The sequence below is a fragment of the Typopeltis vanoorti genome, chromosome 24 (assembly GCF_054136105.1).
Source record: "Typopeltis vanoorti isolate ZY-2024b chromosome 24, IOZ_Tvanoo_1.0, whole genome shotgun sequence".
In the NCBI taxonomy this organism is placed as follows: Eukaryota; Metazoa; Arthropoda; class Arachnida; order Uropygi; family Thelyphonidae; genus Typopeltis; species Typopeltis vanoorti.
Window position 1 is genome coordinate 10,210,788 of NC_143572.1, and position 21,210 is coordinate 10,231,997.

The 21,210-nt window shown below is 34.4% G+C and overlaps 1 protein-coding gene across 8 annotated transcripts in view; it reads left to right on the plus strand.

The window, feature by feature from the left end:
• Bre1 (E3 ubiquitin-protein ligase Bre1) overlaps positions 1-21,210 on the plus strand; it is a 385,362-nt gene that overhangs the window by 91,530 nt on the left and 272,622 nt on the right. For 7 of the 8 annotated variants that reach the window (XM_090413492.1, XM_090413495.1, XM_090413499.1 and 4 more), the window contains exons 5-7: positions 1,361-1,430; positions 6,945-7,136; positions 20,354-20,478. In XM_090413492.1, the coding sequence (XP_090269618.1) occupies positions 1,361-1,430; positions 6,945-7,136; positions 20,354-20,478 (387 nt within the window). The remainder of the gene's footprint in view (positions 1-1,360; positions 1,431-6,944; positions 7,137-20,353; positions 20,479-21,210) is intronic. The other variant, XM_090413496.1, reaches the window with a different exon arrangement.

The following is a 21,210-nucleotide window of genomic DNA, read 5'->3' on the forward strand; positions in this document are numbered from 1 at the left end:
ATTGGCATATGCTAATACCATATTTTCCTTCATAGTTGAGGGAACTGATATCCCTTGCACAGCACATGAATTGTCAATTTCTTGCAAAAAAAAAAGGTTCAAGAACCAATGCAAAGAGCAGTGGACTAAGAGGGCAAACTTCTTGCTTGACTCATTTTTGAATTTTGGCCAGGTGTGATAGGAAACCATTAACTAGGAGATGTATTGGCATAGGCTCCTTTAATAATGGATAGCAGCCTTTTCCCCACACCAGTTTTCTGGGGGATATGGAACAGAAAGGGATGCTGGCTTTATCAAATGCTTGAGTAAGGTCCACCGATAGTACTGCCATTTACTGCTTTTTCATATGAACTAGGCAGAGTAGATCACATAGCAGCTGTTGATTAATGCATGATCTATTAGGTTTTGAAATGAGGACAGTATAGCTTGTTACAAATTCACTTGGTATGTTGACCTGCAGAGAAAAAAGAATCAAAGAGTATAACTATGGGAAGCATGAAATCCCAGTCCTCACAGTGAAGTTCTATCCCTAACCCATCAGGTACCAGGGATTTTCTTGTCTGGCATTCTTTATGGCTGTGGTAATTTCAGCTGTTGTAATTGGTCTGTTGAGTCCATCTTTAACATTGCCTTTCCCGTCTATAAACAAGAAAGGCAATGTAATGTTGCAAGAATTATAATTTCTCACAGGACTATTGTCTTCAAACAGATTTTTATAATGTTTTTGAAAGGAGTTAAGGATGTCTTGTGTGATGGACCATCTATGCAGATTTGAGTGATAGTCCTTTCTTCATGGAATTTGATGCACTGTCTATTGAAGAATGCAACTGAAGGGCTACCTGAGGTCTCAATAGTGGGGGTCAGACCCAGGAAGATACCAAGGTTAAATTAATACAGAAGTCAAATTTTCCCATATACAAGTAGTAAAAAAGATATTTCACCTTATTATTAAAATACCCTGGATCAGAAATAGTTCTAAAAAGGTTTTCTCTTCCCCTCCCCCCTTCCCCAATTTGTTATAAGTTCTTGGCAATTTGTATTCTTATTCAATTCTTTATTCAAGTGCAAGCAAACAAAACTTCCATGTAAAGTATCTTCATGACTAGGCTACTTATATATAGAATCAGTTGCTTCCCATCATTTGCTTCGTCAGTTGTATTTTAGGATGTTTTCAATCCCTTCTGAAACCTTTAACTTTCACAAGCAAATGTTGCTTCCTTGTATGGGTATTCATTAACAGTAGGCATTCATTATCCTTTCATTAATAAATTTAGGAATGCTTTTTTATACTTTTCTATAAAGTTATTCATTGATAATAACACTTTTTTCTTTTTTTTTTTTTTTTTTCTTTTTGAAATAGTTAAATGAAGATCTGAGGATATTGTTGCAGAGATTTGATGCAGAAACATCAGATGAGTCAGAAAACAAAAGTGAGTTTCTTTGCAGTTAGCATTGTATAGTATATGAATCCTGTTTACCCTGTGAGTTATGTATTCTACTTAGATATTAAATGTGCATAGGGTTCAACAACTACACATGCACGTGGAGAGTAGATTTTGCTATCTAGTAAGTAGCTGCATATTGGACAAAATATAATATTTTTATTTAATAAAAAAAAATAACTTTCTCACAAAAATCTTTTAAACTTAAGACATAAACCTAGCACTAGTAATCACTTTAGGAATTCCCATTTAACTTATTGGGATATATCGTTAAACGAAATGTGGAAGGGTCTTGACTGAGTATCTTTTTTGAGTGCCCACTTAGATTGTGCATAAATCATCAAGCCCCGTCTATAGACACCAATAAAAAGTTTATAGTAGACTCAGAAAGTTAAAGTACATGTTTAGAAGAAATCTTGCAAAAAAGTTTCTGGAAAATAAGTCTGCATGGGCTCTTATAAAATACTTTAAAAAAAAGTTTGAAAATATGTTATCTCTAAAAACATAACTAAACAAAAGTTGTTCGAAAATTTTTGAAGAATGCTAGATGATAAATGTCATGGTCATAAAGGCAGTATTTGGAGAGCTTTGTGTTCAAATCCCATTCTGCTTTAGTGGCCATATAATTTGAGATTAGCCATGCTCACACATTACTAAATGTGCTAAAACTATCAAGTTCCTTCTTAATATCTTCATTTTTAATATTATTCTGCCATTAATGCCATCTATTCACTCTCCTGATTTTCTGAGAATTCTCATATCTGTGGTCACTGATGTCAACTGTTTTATTTCTAATCCATCTCTCAGATCCTAAGTTAAAATTGGTTTGAACACTGTCTTCTGCACTGCTACTTGGGTGTTTTGGATAAATCTCTTTTTCCATATAAACTTATGAACTCCCTATCATACTAGCTTTGATAATTTGGTTGTTTATTACCATATTTAATTTTCCATTTTCACTAAAAATTGAGCCTAAATAGCTGAAATGGTTGTCTCGTTCTGTAGGTTTCCCATTCAGAAGCAGTTGAAGTTTTCCATGTTCCTGCCTAATTTCATTGTCTGACTTTATTGCAGATTTTCATGCCAAATTTGTTACAACAGTTATTCAGTTTAATTAAGGAATTCTACAGAGTTGTGCTGGATTTAAGAGTTCTAATTCCACTTCATAATGTGATCCGTACAGATGATGAGTAACAGCACAGATAGTGTGCACCCTTGCATTACACCTGATGTATCAAACCATCTTTCTTTACCTTCCTCAATCTCAAATGTAGACTGTGTATTGCTTGATATAATGTCTCGTTTATACCATATAATGACAGTATTGTAACCTTTGCATAAATCTTATCTGGACACTCAGTAGATATATTTCTCTGTAATTATCACATTCTTTTATTTCCCTGTATTATGACTCTTCTTTAATCACCTGGAATTTGACTTTCAGAATTATGCTAAGTGTATTGATATGTACTCCTGACTGTATTCCTCTTGAATATTTTCTATGACTGTTCTTTTACTTGCTGTTTCATTTAGTATTTGAAAGTAATTACTCCAGACATCTAGAATATTTTTCGTCTTCAATAAAGGAATTGCCCTTTACTGTTTGTGAAGCTGTTTGAATTTGTTAAACAGCTTTTAAAGTTAAAATTAGTTTTGTTATTAAAATTAGAATAAAAGGTATATGTGGTTATTGTTATGGTGATAAGATTTTAGCCTATTTGCATAAACGTTATTCCACTAAACTGAATGCAGCAATAGTGCTTCTGATTTTCTATGGATAGTAGATTAGAGAAGCTGTTAAGTCTGACCATGTTTCATGTTAAATTTACAAATGGAAAGTAACATTTTGTTTATCAGCAAAATAGTATATACCCTCTTGCATCATTGAAACATATATAACAATTGGGATATGTTCATATTTATATATATTAGGCATCAAGTAAAAAGATACCTTTGTTTATTTGTGCTACTCATGAATATACTGTGCCCATCGTGATTGAATTACCTATTACTGTTTGCAATACCTTTTTTAAGTTTTCAACATTCAATTAAATCAGACAAAGATGTCTTTTTGGCATTTAATTATGAAAGTGTATAGGCTCAGTATAAAAATAAATAATTTATATAAAACAATTACCTTTTTACTCATTCAGTCATACCTTAAAATTATTGGTCAAGACTTTTGTCTGTAGAGATAAGGTTAACATATTTCATTTATGAATCAAGCATAAGGAAACTGACTGATCTCATCCTTAAACTTAAAAATGCACATTATTCAGCACAATACTTGAACAATCCAATTCCTGTTAAGGTTTGTCAAAGGAATAGAAGATAACAGTAGCAAACATTCTTTTCTCACTGTCACACTTAAAAGACACCAATTATCCATACCTGTAGATAAATTTAGTGTGTGTTTAGGTAGAAACCAAATCTATTAATGATTTAATTCACAACCTTTGTGTTTAGTAATCAACAAGAACATAACTATTCAAAACATTTTTTTTCTATGAGAGAAATTTCTGGTCATTACAGCAAAACATAATCGACACACACACCATGGCAGATTATCTTGCAGAGCTGCCTACTTGTTGAGATGTCTCGACAAGTAGAGCCTGTAGTCTGCATCCCTTTATCTACAGCTCATCTTAGAGCATGTTTTCAGTGGTGTTGTATCCATAAAAATTGGAAAAGACACCAATCGACTAATGTACTTTTTACAGATGAGAGTCGTTTTAATCTTCCAATTCTAGATGACACTTGACTTGGCATGAAAGTGGTACTGCTTACCATTGTGAGAATGTTCTTGAAAGGGATAGATACAGCACTGCTGAGATCATGGTGTGAGGAGGCATTATGCTTAATGGATGCACCGAGCTACAAGTGCTGGAAAAAGGGACTGTGACTGGTGAACCGTATTGCAATGAAGTTCTTCAGTGTCATGTTCGATTGTTCCGTGGTGCTATAGGCAAAGAATTAATTTTTATGGATGTCATTACCACACCACATTGTACATGAGCAGTGGAAATACTTCTGGACATTGAGGATATTAATTGAATTGAGTGGCCAGCACGCTCCTGAGATCTCAACCCCATAGTACACGTTTAAGATGCAATAGGGAGATTCATCGCTGCTCAAAATTCCCCCTTCAGAAAACAAACAGTGTTATCCTTGCTCTGAGCAGGAGTGCGCCAGTTTGCCTCAAGAACTCCTGAATCCCTTGGTGCTAAGCATGGCACCCCTTGTGAGAGCTGCATTGAAGTTCGGGGTGGACATATTCCATACTGGAATGTCTCTCTTCATAGTAAGCACTGTACATTAATTCCTTAACTATGTTCTTAGGAAATTTGTATGCTGACTTTTGCTAAAACTGTATTGCAATTTAATTTGTACAAAATTTATAACACATTTTTTGTATAATATAATTTATTAGTATGCTGACAAAGTTCATGTGGTTAGCCTAGTGGATTCGCGCTTCACAACCATATGACTGGGGAAGGAGTGTCCCAGATTCGATTCCCGTCGACAACGTGAGGAATTTGAGGATCTTTCCTCAGCCATAGCCAAGTTAGTCGGTCTTGGACGCGGGCAGTAGGGTTTTCCGCCAGTTTATCTGCCGTTTTTCATCCCACAAGCAGGCAAACCGGCCCCGTGAACATATGCTATTACAGCCAAAATATATCCCCCCCCCAGCAGCAGGATAGGTGACAGGTCAGTTGGGAGTGGTATTAACAAGAAGTCGCGTCTAAGTGACACGCAGACCCTGCATAGGAAGCGGGAATAATGCGTAGCAAAAGAAGTATGCTGACAATCAATTTATATATACATTCGGCTGTATTCATGAATATTTTTTCATACACAGGTAAAAAATGTAGTTCATCCTTGGTTTTTGGACACCAGTGTATAAGACAACAGTACATACTATTCCCCAGTGTTATTCATCATCTTTATGATTCACATTATAAAGGAAAGTGATATTAAACCTAACATCAAAATCAGAAACTCAACTCTTTTACTTTATGCAAATGACAATCTTCTAAATAAATTCAGTGTGTCTTCAAGACCCTTTAACTAATTTGGAACGAAAAGCAAAAAAGCCAATATCTGTTGAGAACCTAGAGAACGAGTAGAATATCTTAGAATATCTCAGCTATTTACACAAGTTTTTGTGAAGATTGCAAATTAAATTTGGAAATAATAGAATAAGCAGTGCCATTTATAAATAAATTTATATGTAGTAAGAGAAAATAGCCCAAACCCTAAGCTGATAGTATACAATATAGTGTTTAATTTATGGAGTTGAAAATATAAAATAGTTAAAGGATAGGGACTTCAGATCAAAAGTTCAAAGTAAAATAAGATTAAGAAATTGAATAGATTGATTTGAGAAGAAAAGTAATTTACATATCTATGTAGTTTTCCTAGACTCTTGATATGATTTTATTTGTGAATAATTTGATTTTTTGAGGCGAGTTTTAATTAAGTGATTTAATTAACTAATGTTTTGGAATGAAAAGCAAAAAAGCCAGTATATGAAAATTGTCAGTAATTTGCTTTATATTACTATATTGCTTAATATAATGTTTAAGAGAAAACCAAATATAATTTATTACTCCTGTATATTTTGCTCAATATGTCATGAGCTTCCTTCAGAGAGAGGGCAGAAGAACTGGTAACAACATTTAAATTCTGAATACAAGAACGAGTCATACATCATGTGTCTCGGTCACAGCTGTACAGTAGAAGGAAATGCTATTAGAGCTCAGAGACATGAGAAGAGATGTATAATTAATTAAAAAAATTATAAACAATACACAGTAATCACTGCTCAAAACGTAGAGATAATTATACAGTCTGTCTGATGAAGATTAGAATTGTGGCATAGGGCTTCACATGATTCAAAAAATTGATGATCAAATTTGAACCTACTGTAGTGTATCTTGGTACATTTCCACCGAACTAGTGTCGATGGCATGAAAAGCAAGGCCTGAACCTATAGATTCCCAAAATCTTATATAATCTTGATGTTCTTCAATTCTAATAGTAGCAAGAACAGCCAGCCTTTCCAAAGCAACAAAGATGACAAGAACAAGGTATTTGATACCACCTCTATCTTTTTCCTGGTGTAATATTAGACACACATAATATTATAATTATATGCATGCTGTATGACTTGTTCTTGTATGCAGAATTTAAATGTTGCTACCAATTCTTCTGCCATTATATTATAAAAAATTATATTATGTCTAATGCACGTCTTTATTATACTAGTAGTAACCACATTGCTTATTTATAAGAATCCCATACCTGCAATATTAATTGCCAAATAATATACAGGCTTTTATTATGTTCTTTTAGATTGTTTTTCTATAAGGTTTACAGTTTAGCATGCATTTAATTAAATTGACTATTTCTGCATATTTCTATTATTCTTTGTTTTCTGTTTATTTCCTTAGATATGCTAAAGTTCAAAAAATAAAAAAAAACTTCCTTTTATTTTCTTAGATGAAAATGAAGCAACAACATCATTCCTGGCATTACTAGGGCATTGGGATAGAGAAGAACTAGAGGAAAAGTTAGCCCAAAGAGTTCAGGTATCAACCAGAGCAGTGGGAAAAGTTTTACAAGCTTTTGATCGTATTGTTCAGCGTAACCACAAAATTATGCTTGCTCTAAAGGGTGAGCCTGGTGAAGGAGGTAAAGTACTCTTTTATATTAATATTCAAGGAATTTTCAAAAACTGACACCTTCAGTTTATTTCATTGATTATATTATAATAGTATCATATACTGTATTTTAAGTTGAAATGGCATTATTTTTCATCATGTTTAGGAAAGAAAATTCTTTTTCTTAGCCTCTAATGGAAAATGAATTTGGTTTACTGCATGCACCAATACAAAACGAAATTATTAGTTTAATACAGTAATTCCTCGATTATTCAGTCATTCAATTTGCTGCTGAGATAGACTGATTGACAAATTAGTCCATTCAATAATTGTTTAACTGAGGTTTAATTGACAGATCACTGTAATAACTACAGTGATCTGTCAGTGAGATTAATAACCTCAATAACTTAATATGGTGCAATATGATCTTTGCTGTCCTTGTGCCATTAAAACCATAAATTATTATCAACTAACCACTCAGCTAACCAGGCTGGCATGCACTGCACTCCAATAGTGTTTGCTACCCCTTGGGGTGGATGCAACCGCCTATAGAGTTTACTTAGTCATTCAAACATATTCTGAGACAGAGCAGTGTTGTAGGCTGGGTAGGAACCGAGGCAGGTTCCTCTGTCCTTTTGATTGACAAGAGTGGTAAAATCAATGCCATTCCACAGCTGTAGTTAGATGATCTACTGCCAATCCTCCTCCCTATTAAAACTAAGAATATGCAATGTACAAGAATGAGCTCACAGTACCCTGCATTGCTGGGCCTTACAATCCCCAGGGAACCTAGTTCATTAGAGAAATAGAGTGATTGGACTGAAATGCTCCTCTGAAGCAAAATAATAAAAGCAAGTGTGAGAAAATTAATTTCATGATCACTACATACAATGTAAGACCATTAGTAGACAGTGAAAAGGTAGAGGAATTGGAGTATGAAATGGAATATAATATGGCTAAATGAAGTGAAAAGGCAACCAGGAGAACGCATAACACTAAAATCAGGAAATATAGATTTCTTTATAAACAGGTTACTAAATATGCAGGAATATCAGATAGCATATATCATAGTTCAAACATCAGAGCAGAAAACCATTAAAATGATACAAACATATACACCAACCAGTAGCTATAAAGAAGAAAAAGAAGTTAAATTCTACAATACAGTACAACAGGAGTCATACAACCTGCACAATAGTGTCAGGAGATTTTAATGCATGACTGGGAAAAAATAAAAAAAGAACATGAAAAGTCTATAGGATGTGTAGGACATTATAATAACACTACATGAAAAAGTTACATCATCAATAACGTCCTATTGAAAATTTTTCTAAAAATTAATCTGTTATCTGTCAAGACTCCAATGTTATATTTCTCTCTCTCCTAAGACACACTGTATCAATCCACCTTGATCTTGGTCTTCCTCTGGGTCTTTTTCCTGCCAACATGGCAAAGAACACTTGTTTTGCTAATCTTTCCCGTTCTGTTTAAGTCACCATATCACTTGAAATTATCTCTCCTAAAAGCTTCATTTTTGATATGATACTATGTAATGCTGTCTGTTTAGTCCCCGAATTCTTTTCAGATCTTATATCTGTAATTTTTAGTCTTTGATCAAGTGTTTTATTTCTAATTCACTTCTCAGATCCATAAGGTAAAATTAGTTTGAACACTGCTTGTATACAGCCAATTTAGTGTTTTGAATGATTTCTGTCTCTTATTCGATATAAATTTATTCATTGGACTTCATATGATGCCAACCCTGCGAATTCTACTATTTCCATAATTAATTTGCCATCTTCACTAAAATTTGTGCCTAAATAGCTGAAATGTTTAACTTGTTCTCTAAGTTCTCCACAGATTGCAGTTGATGTTTTCAGTGTTTCTGCCTATTTTCATTGTGTTTTTATTGCTGATTTTCATACCAAATTCGTTACAGCAGCTATTCAGTTTAGCTAGGGAATCCTGCTGACTTGTACTGGATTTATTTAGGAATATAACATTTGTATAAACAACAAAGAAAACAAGCAAATCCTCCATACCATGGAAACAAGAATGCTAAGATGGACACTTGGCATTATCAGATTCAATTGAACCAAAGACCTACATACATAAGATCCTTGGCATTGTACCAATAACAAAGAAGATGCAAGAGGCACGCCTAAGATGGTACGGCCATGTGTTAAGCAGCAATGAAGACTCTGTGGTAAAACTGGCCATGAGGCTTAATGTCATTGGCCACTGACCAAAGACACGTTGGCTTGATTGCTTAACTAAAGACATGCATATACAGCAAATGTCAACAGTAGAATTGCCCAAGACCATGTGGAACATGGAAGAAGCAGTGCACATGAGTGAACCCTACCTTAAAGTGAGACAAATGCTAGGAAGAAGAACATCTGTATAAAATAAAGTGTGGAGATTAACATCTCTAATTTTGATATCAGGTTTAATGTCACTGTTCTTCATAATGTGATCCATATATATGAAGAATAACAGTGGAGATAATGCACATCCTTGTCTCATACCTGATTTAACATCAAACCATCTTTCTGTACCTTCTTCAATTCTAACTGCTGATTTACAACTTAAATAGAGACTATGCATTGCTTGATATAATGTCCCATTTACACCTTATAACCATAGTGTTTTAAAGAGCTTTCCTCTTGGCCCTTGTCATATGCCTCTTCCATGTCTATGAAACTTAAATACAAATTGATGTTATAAGATTTCTCAACTTTTTGTCTTAACGTGAAAATTTGATCCTGACAATCTCTATTTGTCCTGAATTCATCTTATTCTTCTCCAAGCCTCCATTCCACAATTTTTCTTAGCTTTTTTTTTTTTTTTTCCAAGTACACTTGTATAAATCATACCAGGAATGCTCAATAGGGAAATATCTCTGTAATTCTCAGATTCAGTTTTGTTTCCATTTTTATAGATGAGTACTATGAGAGCTCTACTATAATCATCTAGAATTTAACCACCTGACCAATCCTTCTGAATTATGCAGTGCAGCCACTGTAAAACTTTTATACCTCCATATTTGAACATTTCAGGGTTTTGATGGCTTTTTATACTTCAAGTATTGATATGTATTCCTGGCTGCTTTCCTGTTTGGAGTTACTGTGCTGATGCTGCTTGTTATGTTTAGCAGTCTTTCCAAGTAATTACTTCAGACATGTAGAATATCTTTAATTTCCATGTCACCTTATCTCTGATTCCTTTTACAGTACTCTTTCTTCCATTTCTAAGTTCTTTCAATAGCCTCCAGAATATTTTGTCACCTTCCTGATATTTATTTTCTATGTTCTTTCCAAATTCTTCCCTTGACTTAGCTAGTTTTACATATTAATTGACTTTCTTACATTTTTCTCTGTATTCTCTGAGAGCACAAGCTGACTTACTTGCCAGGAACTTTCTATATGCTTTTGTTTTTTCCCTGACAGCCTCTTTAACTGCTTCAGTCCACCATGGAGAGTTCTGATTTTTCTATCCTTACAACACCATGTGCTTCTCTGGCTGAATCAGTCAATGTTGTTTTTTTAAGGTTTTGAAACTGAATCTCCAAATTTTGTTTCTTGTTTTTTCTTGAATGATGTTTATGTATTTTAGAGTACTGTACTGTTCAATTTTGATTCTCTTTAAAACTTTTTTTTACACACTCTAGTTTTCAATATGAAATTTAGTTTTGACTGTTTGACTATATAAAGTCTCACAAATATAAGCAGACTTTTCTTTATTTCTTGCATCTTCTCTGCATGCGAATTTGTGCAGTTTTACGTTGGAACATGATGTTAGTAATAACTAGTCCATGACCTGAACAGAAATCCAGCAGGTATTTACCATTATTATTAGCTTTAGTGCAAAAGATATTCAGTGTTGCATGTGTGCGTGGGGAGGGCAGAGAATCATACCACTGGATAACTTTAATACAGTGTCCCTTTTTATCCATTATGCAATGTCAGAATTTTATGTTGTGCCTTGTGCATTTTGATGAATAGTACTATTTTAAAATTAGTCCTGCCAGAGGGGAATGACAGGGCTGTCACCAGATTAGATCATGCCCTGAGGCAAACAATTAAATATCACCCTTAGTGGATTATAAGACAAAAATATAAGAACATCTCCAATTGCTATTTTGTTTTTATTACAAGAGAAACATTAATGCAAAATTATTACATAATAATATTAATTAAATGTTTGCTCAATAGAGATATCACACAATAAAACTTTTGTTGTTAAAACCTGTTAAAACTAAATTTAAATTATAACCTATATCTGCCTCTATCAATATAGTTGCTAGACCAACCAATCTTTTTTTTTGGGGGGGGGGGGGTCATTGCTGTTCACAAATAATTTTTAATCAGTTTAAGCTTGGAAAAACTTCTTTCCGCACTTGCTACGCTAACAGGAATTGTTAGTGTAGCGACGGTGCGTACCACAATATGGTTGAATGAGCGCCTTTATTAAGTTGTGTGCTGTGAGGCAGGCTGCCTCTATGCTACACCCTGATACAGATATACTATTCATAAATAGTATATCTGTTTACCAAGATGTCTTATAACATCTGTTATGTGTAATTAATTTTCTTTTTAGTCTTATTTTAGGCAGCAAAGGTTGGTCGATTGGTAGTCTGCTACTAATGGCTCACGCAAGTTAAGCAAGTCTGAGCGTGGTTAGTAGTTCAAAGAGGTCCAATCATTTGATGCTGTTGGCACTCTGCTGAGGACTGGCCATTCTCACACGCTTAACTTCGGCCTGTAAACTGACATATGTCAGACCTCTGTACCCTCGAGGGCACATGGGGATATGACAAAAGCTAGTCTTATTTTATATATAAGTCTGGTATCCCTGATGATGCAAGTATGATGACTTACAAAACATGTCTGGTGATATTGTTTATTTTAATAAAATCTATTTCTGTTTAGATGCATTATTCAATGGCATCAAAGGCATGACAGCAAGATGTGCGGCACATCGAGGGCACGCTCCTGACAGCTAAGGGACTTGTGGCCAGTCATTGTGGAAGAGATTGGAGCCTCACCACATATTTATCCGTTGTAAACCATAAAACACACCATGTCACAATATGAAGTCAATATAAACACTCTAGGGACTCCACCCCCCCCCCCCCCCCTGGCGCCTATGGCACCCAACCCCCTGAATTCCAGGCTGATAAGCAGTTCTCCTCCAATTCTGATGACTCGAGACATGAGACAATAATGTGTTTGTTTCATGAAGGCAAACACATTGTTGGACATTTCAAAACAATGAAGAGACAAAAAATGTGACATAAAAATGTTTCATATTTCGGCTTATCTTTTTATATATATATGGATAGATATAGATAGGTAATATGAATGCTGTGTGCCATATTAGTCATAGATTTGTTTTTTAGTTTTACATGTCATCTTATTTTACTTTTAACATGTTAAGATCTGTGGCTTCTCATGATCATGTAACTTAGTTTCATATAAATTAATTTTATGATAGGATTCTGTGTCTCTAAATTGAATATTTTTTCTCTAGCTGGTTTTCTGTTTTGTAGAATGAAAATCCAAAACTTTCTGGGAAAAACTTTGCATCTTAGTATGAGATCACATAACTCACTTTTAGCGTCAAAAGCCCTGCTCTTATAAAATTCCTTGTCAACCTTTATGTTCACGAAGTCTGGAATGGCCAAGATGGCAGAAGAATTAATATTGACTGATCAATGGCATCAAAGGCATGACAGCAAGATGTGCGGCACATCGAGGGCACGCTCCTGACAGCTAAGGGACTTGTGGCCAGTCATTGTGGAAGAGATTGGAGCCTCACCACATATTTATCCGTTGTAAACCATAAAACACACCATGTCACAATATGAAGTTAGAGATGTGGTTGAGATCCCTGCAACCATCACCTCTTATAGCTACAGGGAAGAAGAGCTTGAAACCGGGAATTGTAAGACAAGAACTACTAAGGTAGTGTAGGAAGATGATATCCCAAACCCTTCGGGGAGGATATTCTCAGATGTTCCTTGTCTGAAAACCAGGAGCAATCTCTTGAAAATAGTAACATGAAACGTCGGAACACTCTATGAGGCGGGCAAATTAGACAACTTAATCCAGGAATTAGAAGTGATGAAGGCTGATATTACAGGTATCAGTGAAGTGAGGTGGACAGATACAGGAATAATAAGAAGAAAAAATCACACTATAATCTACTCCGGCAGTGACTTACACCTTAATGGAGTAGCGCTTGTCCTAAGTAATAGAATTGCAAAATCTCTACATGGTCATTGGCCCATAAATGACAGAATCATAACAGCCAAAATAACTGCACAACCATTCAACTTGTATATTATCCAAGTATATGCACCAACCCAAGACCACCCAGATAAAGAGTTGGAACAATTTTATGAAGACATCCAAACTGCAATCTCTAGTGCTGAGTCAGATGATATTATTATAATGATGGGCGACCTAAATGCAAAAGTGGGCTCAGAAAAAAATCTCATTTTGCATGGGAATGGGAAACCCAGGGCTTGGAACCAGAAATGAAAAAGGTGAAAGATTAATTCAATTCTGTGAAACCAATGACCTAATAATTGCCAACACACTATTTAAACATCCTCCCAGAAGACTATATATATGGAAAAGCCCTGGGGACATATATAGAAACCAAATTGACTATATAATAATAAGCAAAAGATTCTGAAATGCAATAACACAAACAAAAACATATCCTGGAGCAGACATAGAATCGGACCACAACCCAGTGATTGCAAAAATCAGAATAAAACTACCAAGTCAACCATTCATAAGAGAAACTTATAATTCAGACTCACCTAACAACCAAGAAGTTAAAGACTGCTTAATAAAAGAATACAGAGACATATGTAAGAAAGCTAAACACTGTGTAAAACTAGCTAAACAAAAGTCATTGGAGGACTTTGGCAAGAACGTAGAAAATAAATATCAAGAAGGTGGTAAGATATTCTGGAGGTTGCTGAAGAAGCTTAGAAATGGAGGAAAGAGTGCAGTAAAAGGAGTTAGAGATGATAAAGGTGACATGAAAACGGGAGAAAAAGATATCCTTGAAGTATGGAGTAATTCGATAAATTGCTAAATGAAACAAGCAGTCATAGCACAGTGGTAAAAAAAACACTCAATAGGCATACAGTCAGGAATACATATCAATACTTGAAGTAGAAAAAGCCATCAAAGGCTTGAAATGTGGAAAGGCAGAAGGAGTAGATTATATTTGACCAGAAATGCTGAAGTATGGTGGTATAAAAGTCTTAGTGGCTGCACTGTATAGTTCAGAAGGCCCGGACAGAGGGACGAATTCCTGATGATTAGAGTAGAGCTCTAATAGCACCCATATATAAAAAGGGAAATAAAACTGAATGTGAGAATTACAGAGGTATTTCCCTACTGATGTTCCTGGCAAGATACAGGGTGTTCGGGATAAATTTGACAGTTTTGTAAGGAAAAAGAAAATCTTCTTTGTATCTATTAAATTTAATGAATTGACAAAAAAACATTACAGGCAGAGTTAATTACAATACTATCAACAAGATTTACTCAAAATAACCACCATTAGCATCGATCACAGCTTCAATTCTGCTTCGGAACCTCGAACAAGCTGATGCTACAGTCTCCCTGGGAAGGGCCGCAAAAACTGTTTTAATTTTATCCATTAACTGGGCTTTTGTATTACTGGAAGTGCGATTGGTGTCTTTTTCAACTGCGCCCCATACAAAATAATCCATGGGGTTAAGGTCTGGGGAGTTTGGAGGCCAAACATTTGGACTGGTGAAGTCATAGAAATTTTCAGACAACCATTTTTGACTTTTCCCAGAGGTGTGGCAAGGGGCCGAATCCTGCTGCCATACATACGGCCTACCATTGGCTACCCTTGTTATCCAGGGCTTGACTACAGTTAGCAACTCCACGAACAAAGCCCGAATTCCAATGCCAGGGTTCTTCAACACCTGTTCCTGCAGATTTGCGAGGAATTCTGCTGTACGAACGCAATCAGATCGTCTGCTAGGGATCTTTCTTCTTGCTACATCCTCGTAGTCACCATTGCAAGTCTCTAGTTCATGCCTGATTGTTTTTACTGTATTCAGGGAGCATTGGGCAGCAGTCGTAATATCCTTATTTTGATGGCGGGCACGAATCATCATGATACAAGTTATTCTCTTCCATGATTCAGGTGGGTTCCAGCTATCCATCCTTTCTGACATCTTGTATATGAATGAAGAAGGGTCCAAACTTTTAAATGAAGAGAAGTGTGTGTTAATACATGTAACTTACGGAAAAATATAATTAATTATAAATATGTCAAATTTATCCCGAACACCCTGTATATGCAAGTATACTTGAGAAACAGTTGATAAGAATTGTAGAAGAAAAGCTTGGTGAAGAACAAGCTGAATTCAGGCCAAATAGAGGCTGTCAGGATCAGATGTTCACTTTACGACAAATAGTCGAGAAAGCATGGTATTATAACAAAGATCTGTATTTAAGTTTTGTCGATTTGAAAAAGGCATATGACGCTACAGTTATATGGTGTCAATGGGGCATTATATCAAGCAATACTTAGTCTTTATTTGAGTTGTAAGTCAGCAATTAGAATTGAAGGAAGTACAAGAAGATGGTTTAATGTTAAATCTGGTGTGAGACAAAGGATGTACATTATCCCCTTTGTTAGTCAATATCTATATGGATCACATTATGAAGGAAAGTAGTATTAAACATGATATCAGAATTGGAGATGTTAATGTCAGCTCTTTGCTTTATGCAGATGATGTTATACTTCTAAATAAATCCGCTACAAGTTTGCAAGATTCTCTGACTAAAATGAATAATTGTTGTAATAGATATGGTATGAAGGTCAGCAATTTGACCTATTTTCATAGACAATGAAAAATAGGTCAAATCGTTGAAAATGTCAACTGTGTTTTGAATCGAGAACCTGTGGAACAAGTAAAATATTTGAACTACTTAGGCACGATTTTTAGTGAAGATGGTAAATTAAATATGGAAATAGACAACAGAATGAACGAAGCTTGTATGGTAGGAAGTCAATTGAATAAATTCTTATGGAATAAGAGAGAAATTAGTCAGAAGAGTAAATTAGTTGTATACAAGACAGTGTTCAAACCAGTTTTAACTTATGGATCTGAGAGCTGTGTCAGAAGTAAAACACTTGACCAAAGGCTATAGAACGCAGATTCCTGAGAGTCCTGAGAAAGCTTAGATGTGTGAACAGATGGCATCATTGGCAATATCATTAAAAACGAGGATATTAGGAAAGAACTTGACATTGTCATTAGCTTTGTTTGACATTAGCAGAGCTAATCTCAGGTGGTATGGTCACAAACAGAATGGGTGAGGAAAGATCAAAACAAGTGTTCTCTGCCAGGTTGGTAGGAAAACAACCCAGAGGAAGACCAAAATATAGGTGGATTGATATGGTACAAAGTGCGTTAGATGATAGAAACATAAGATCTGATAATGTTGGAGTACTGACAAGTAACAGTCTGATTTGGAGGAAAATTGTAGATAGGAAGTTAGTAATGAAGTAAATATTTCATGTAGTACTATCATATCCTGTACACCCTTTGAGGGTACATGTCAGGAATTTGATGATGATGAAATAAAGGTACAGATATTTCGTACTGAAATTAACAGTACATCATCAGTGTAGATAACAAGAAATTCAAAGGAATGGAATACAAACTACATAACAGTTGGTGGATTACCAATTAAAAACTATTGCTGCATGCTAGAAATTAATATTAATAAATACTATTATTAAATTTATTCTTGAAAACTATTTTTTGATGGTTACATAAGATAAGAATCACCCAAACGTTTTGGAGAGAGAGACAATCGTTGCGATTCAGATTTGGCTGATGTAAAAAGGCTTCGCAACCTTCTTTGAAAAGGCGTTCATATTTAAATTTGCTTCTATGGAGAAGACGAGCTTTATCCCACTGGATATTGTGTTTAGTGTCGATACTATGTTGTGCCAGAGGTTTCATGCATTCGATATAATATTGATGTTCATACATTCTTTTTTCCACAGAACAGCTTATTTGTCCAAAATGTGTTTAGATTACATTCTCGTGGTATCTTGTAAATGCCAGCTAGAGGTGCCAGTTTTGTCTTTTGTAGATGGCAACAGATGAGAAATTTTGTTAATTGGAAAATATGTGGGAATGAGATGATATGTCTTCAAAATTTTACCGATCGGTTCCAAGATGCCAGAAATATAAGGAATTGGAACCCTGTGGTCTGTGAAAAATCCTGAGGTGTTGGAACATAGAAGTCAATTATCTGCTGGATTTCATTACGGTTGTAACCATTAAATTCCACTAATGTTTTGATAGTGAAAAGTTCTTGTTGTAAGCTTGAGGGAGAGGAGCACACTTTATGTGCTCTATTAATTAAAGACTTGATAACACCAATTTTTTAAGAGGTGTGATGAGCAGACTTTTGATGAATGTATCTGCCAGTAAAGGTAGGTTTTCAATAAATACTGGTTGATAAATTACCATTGGCTGTGTGTGTAAGAAGGATGTTCAAGAATGGTAAACTACTATCCTTTTCTTTTTCCATGGTGAACTGAATGCGTGGGTGAAGGCTATTGATTTGTTGTAGGAAAGTAGTAAGTTCCTCTTCAGAATGTGGCCAAATAGCAAAGATCATAGTATTGACACTAAACACAATATCAAGTGGGATAAAGCTTGTCTTCTCCATAGATGCTAGTTTAAATATGATCACCTTTTCAAAGAAAGTTGCGAAGCCCTTTTACATCAGCCAAATCTGAATTGTAATGATCCCCCCACCCCCCCAATAAAAGTTTGGGAGATTCTTATCGTATGTAACTATCAAAAAATAGTTTTTAAGAATAAATTTAATAATAGTATTTATTAATATTAATTTTTAGCACGTGGCAACAGTTTTTAATTGGTAATCCACCGACTGTTATGTACCTTTGTTTTCCATTCCTTTGAATTGCTTGTTGTCTACACTGATGACGTACTGTTAATTTCAATACTAAATATCTGTACCTTTATTTCGTTAAAGTTAATTACTGTGGTTATCGTGTAATTTATTATTTATAGTTATGCCACAGGTACCTTTAAAGATTATGTTCAGTGTTTGTTTCCATAATGACAGTCTGTGCCATTCTGCTGGCTACTCTTCTTTTCTTTGGACTCCTCCCACTCCCATACTCAACTTGTTAGCCTTTGAGACATCCTATTTCATTAATGTCATCTCTATCCATCCATCCATCCAGATTTCTCTCATCTTGTTTGTCATCTTCTCATATGATTGTTTGTTGAATGTCTTTATGAAATCCAAAAATATTGCATACATTTCATCTCATCTTGCTCAACTTGTTAGTCTTTGGCTTGTCATGGTCAGATAACTTTGCCTCATAGAATTGTAATTAATACTGCAATACACTGGTCATTTCTGTTAATTGCATGTTCTCCTGGCTGAATTATATTGCATTAGACTAGCTAACTCACCTTCACTTAGTCCTTATAGGCATGTCCTTCCATCTAAAGGGCATCATCATTAATGACTGCTCAGTCATAAATCAGGATAAATAGTAATGATAGATAGTGATAATTGTTCTGGATAAGGGAGACCCTTATAGAATCCTATATCCAGCACATTTATCATGAAAATGTAAGTAGATTGGTAATGATCACTCCTTTACAAACTCATGCTGGCCATTATAAAGAATCCTATATCTATCCATTCAATCCATTATCTTACTCCTAACCAGTCTGTCTGATAACTTAATTACATCACCTTAACCATCCATTACACAAATTGAAAAATGTCCCTTAAAAAAATAAATTGAATTTTTACCAGATGCATTAATGGCATGTTATAACAGTATCTATGCAATTGCTAATTATGAGTTTGGTCAAATTGTATGTATTATTTTATTAATGTTATATTATTGAACTATAATCACATAATAGATTTTTTTCTTTACTTAAATGATGGAAGGAAAGAAACTTATTAGAAATAAATGCAGACTGCCCCCATCCCCTCCCAAGTTTGTGAGAAACACTTCAGTCTGAAATCTTTTTGCACAGATTCTTTGGTTTCTAAAAACACTAGGAAATTAATTAATACATTTTTGTGTAAATATTTAACTTATGTAATTTAAGCAACTTTATTGTTTTGCTATTCTATTCCCAGTTTTCTTTTTTTAATGGAAAATTGTGTTATGTTTTTATTATTAGTATTCTTAGAACTAGAATTTAAACTTATCTCCGCATAGTTGAAAATTTCTACTACTTCTACAGTAAATTATGCTTTAAAGATATAAGTCCAGAAGAAGATTTTGCTATTTTTTCTCAAAAGATTAAATGTACAGTGTGAGGTAAAGGCAGGCAGGCAGGACAAGATATTTTGTGGGGTATTGCTAAAACTCAGATGTTTGAAAATTATTGAGACAAATTAACTTAGCTAGTGTGAAGTGGTGATTGAAAATCTATAAGCTTATATAGTACGTTAGCACCCTGGGTGAACTATAGATTTTGTTTGCCTTTTTTTTGTGTGTGTGTGTGTGTGTGTATATTTTTAATTTTTTATATAATCCAGAAACCTTGATCTAGGAAGTTTTTCATGCCATTAAGGTATCCAGTGAGCTAGGTAGTTTTGAAGCAAAATTGGCATGAAAAGGAAGTTCTCTTTAGACTAATTGAGGTAGGAGATCATGAAATTCATCTCCTACCTAAAGACAATCACAGACATCCATGCCTACAGTAAGATTCAATCCCTCAACCTGTTGGTTGGAAAGTGTCTAGTTTATCATTAACCAGATAGAAAATAGACTGGAAAAATGAAACATCTTGTGATAATAAAATGTATAGATATTGGTTATTTTTCCTCTTCTTTTGAAAATAAAGTACTGTCTCTGTCAGTTCACCTCAGGTGTACGAATGCTTTTTGAGTTATTGTGTTATTACCAATGGCTAGTGCTTAAATTTCATGTGAAAAAAATTTCAAATATTACAAATGTAATTCACAGGTTCCTGCAGTGTAAGACAGCTTGCTGTCTGTAGATTGATGTTTACATCTTAGGATTTGAAGTATTTGCTACTTTAAACATGTATTTGAATATTTATGCAATGATTACATACTTTTCCTGTCTGCTAGCCAAAGATTTATGAAAATTAAAATTTTGGCAGGAAAAAAAATTAACTCATTTTTTTTTCAGAAGAAGAACCACCCAGTCTTGATGAGACTGTACGACAAGCTAATATTGAGTTGCAGACAGAAAACAGAAACCTTCATGGTCTAGTAACTGGGTTACATGAAAAACACCATCAGATGAATCTGAAAGTATGTAGCTATTAGTTTTATATTTTATTTTCTTTCTTTTATATACTTCATATAAAGGTAGAAATAAATGTATATAATGAAAATTTTATTTTCATACTCTATACTTCACATCCGTTTTCATATATAGGTTTACATATAACATATTTAGAATAATTTTATACCATTTTATTAATTTAAGATGGTATAGTCACATAAGTATAATGGAAGATTGAAAGATTAGCAAAACAAATGTTTTGAAGCAAAATTGGCATGAAAAGGAAGTTCTCTTTAGACTAATTGCACTTAGGACTATCCTCAAGATAGAAAACTAAAAGAAGATTGAATTAGAGACCTGATAGAATACAACCATAAGAGAATGAGTGGGATGCTGTGATAGTACTGCATGAAAAATTTATGTTATTACTAACTTCCTACAGCAATTTTCCTACAAATTATTATCTGTTAAGACTTCCATATTATATCAGGTCTTATATTTCTGTCTTCTAAGTCACTTCTTACTACATCACTCCACTCCACTTAGATCTTGGTTTTCTTATGGGTATTTTTTTTTCTGCTATTCTGGCATCAAACGCCTGTTTTTGCTAACCTTTCCTCTGCTATTCCATTTAAGTGACCATATTTAAATGGAATGCCCTTTAAATATGCCATCTGATTTTAAATGCTAGGTTTAAAAATCAATGCAAATATTGACTTCTAAACTAACTCTCAGATCCCTAAGTTAAATTTGGTTTG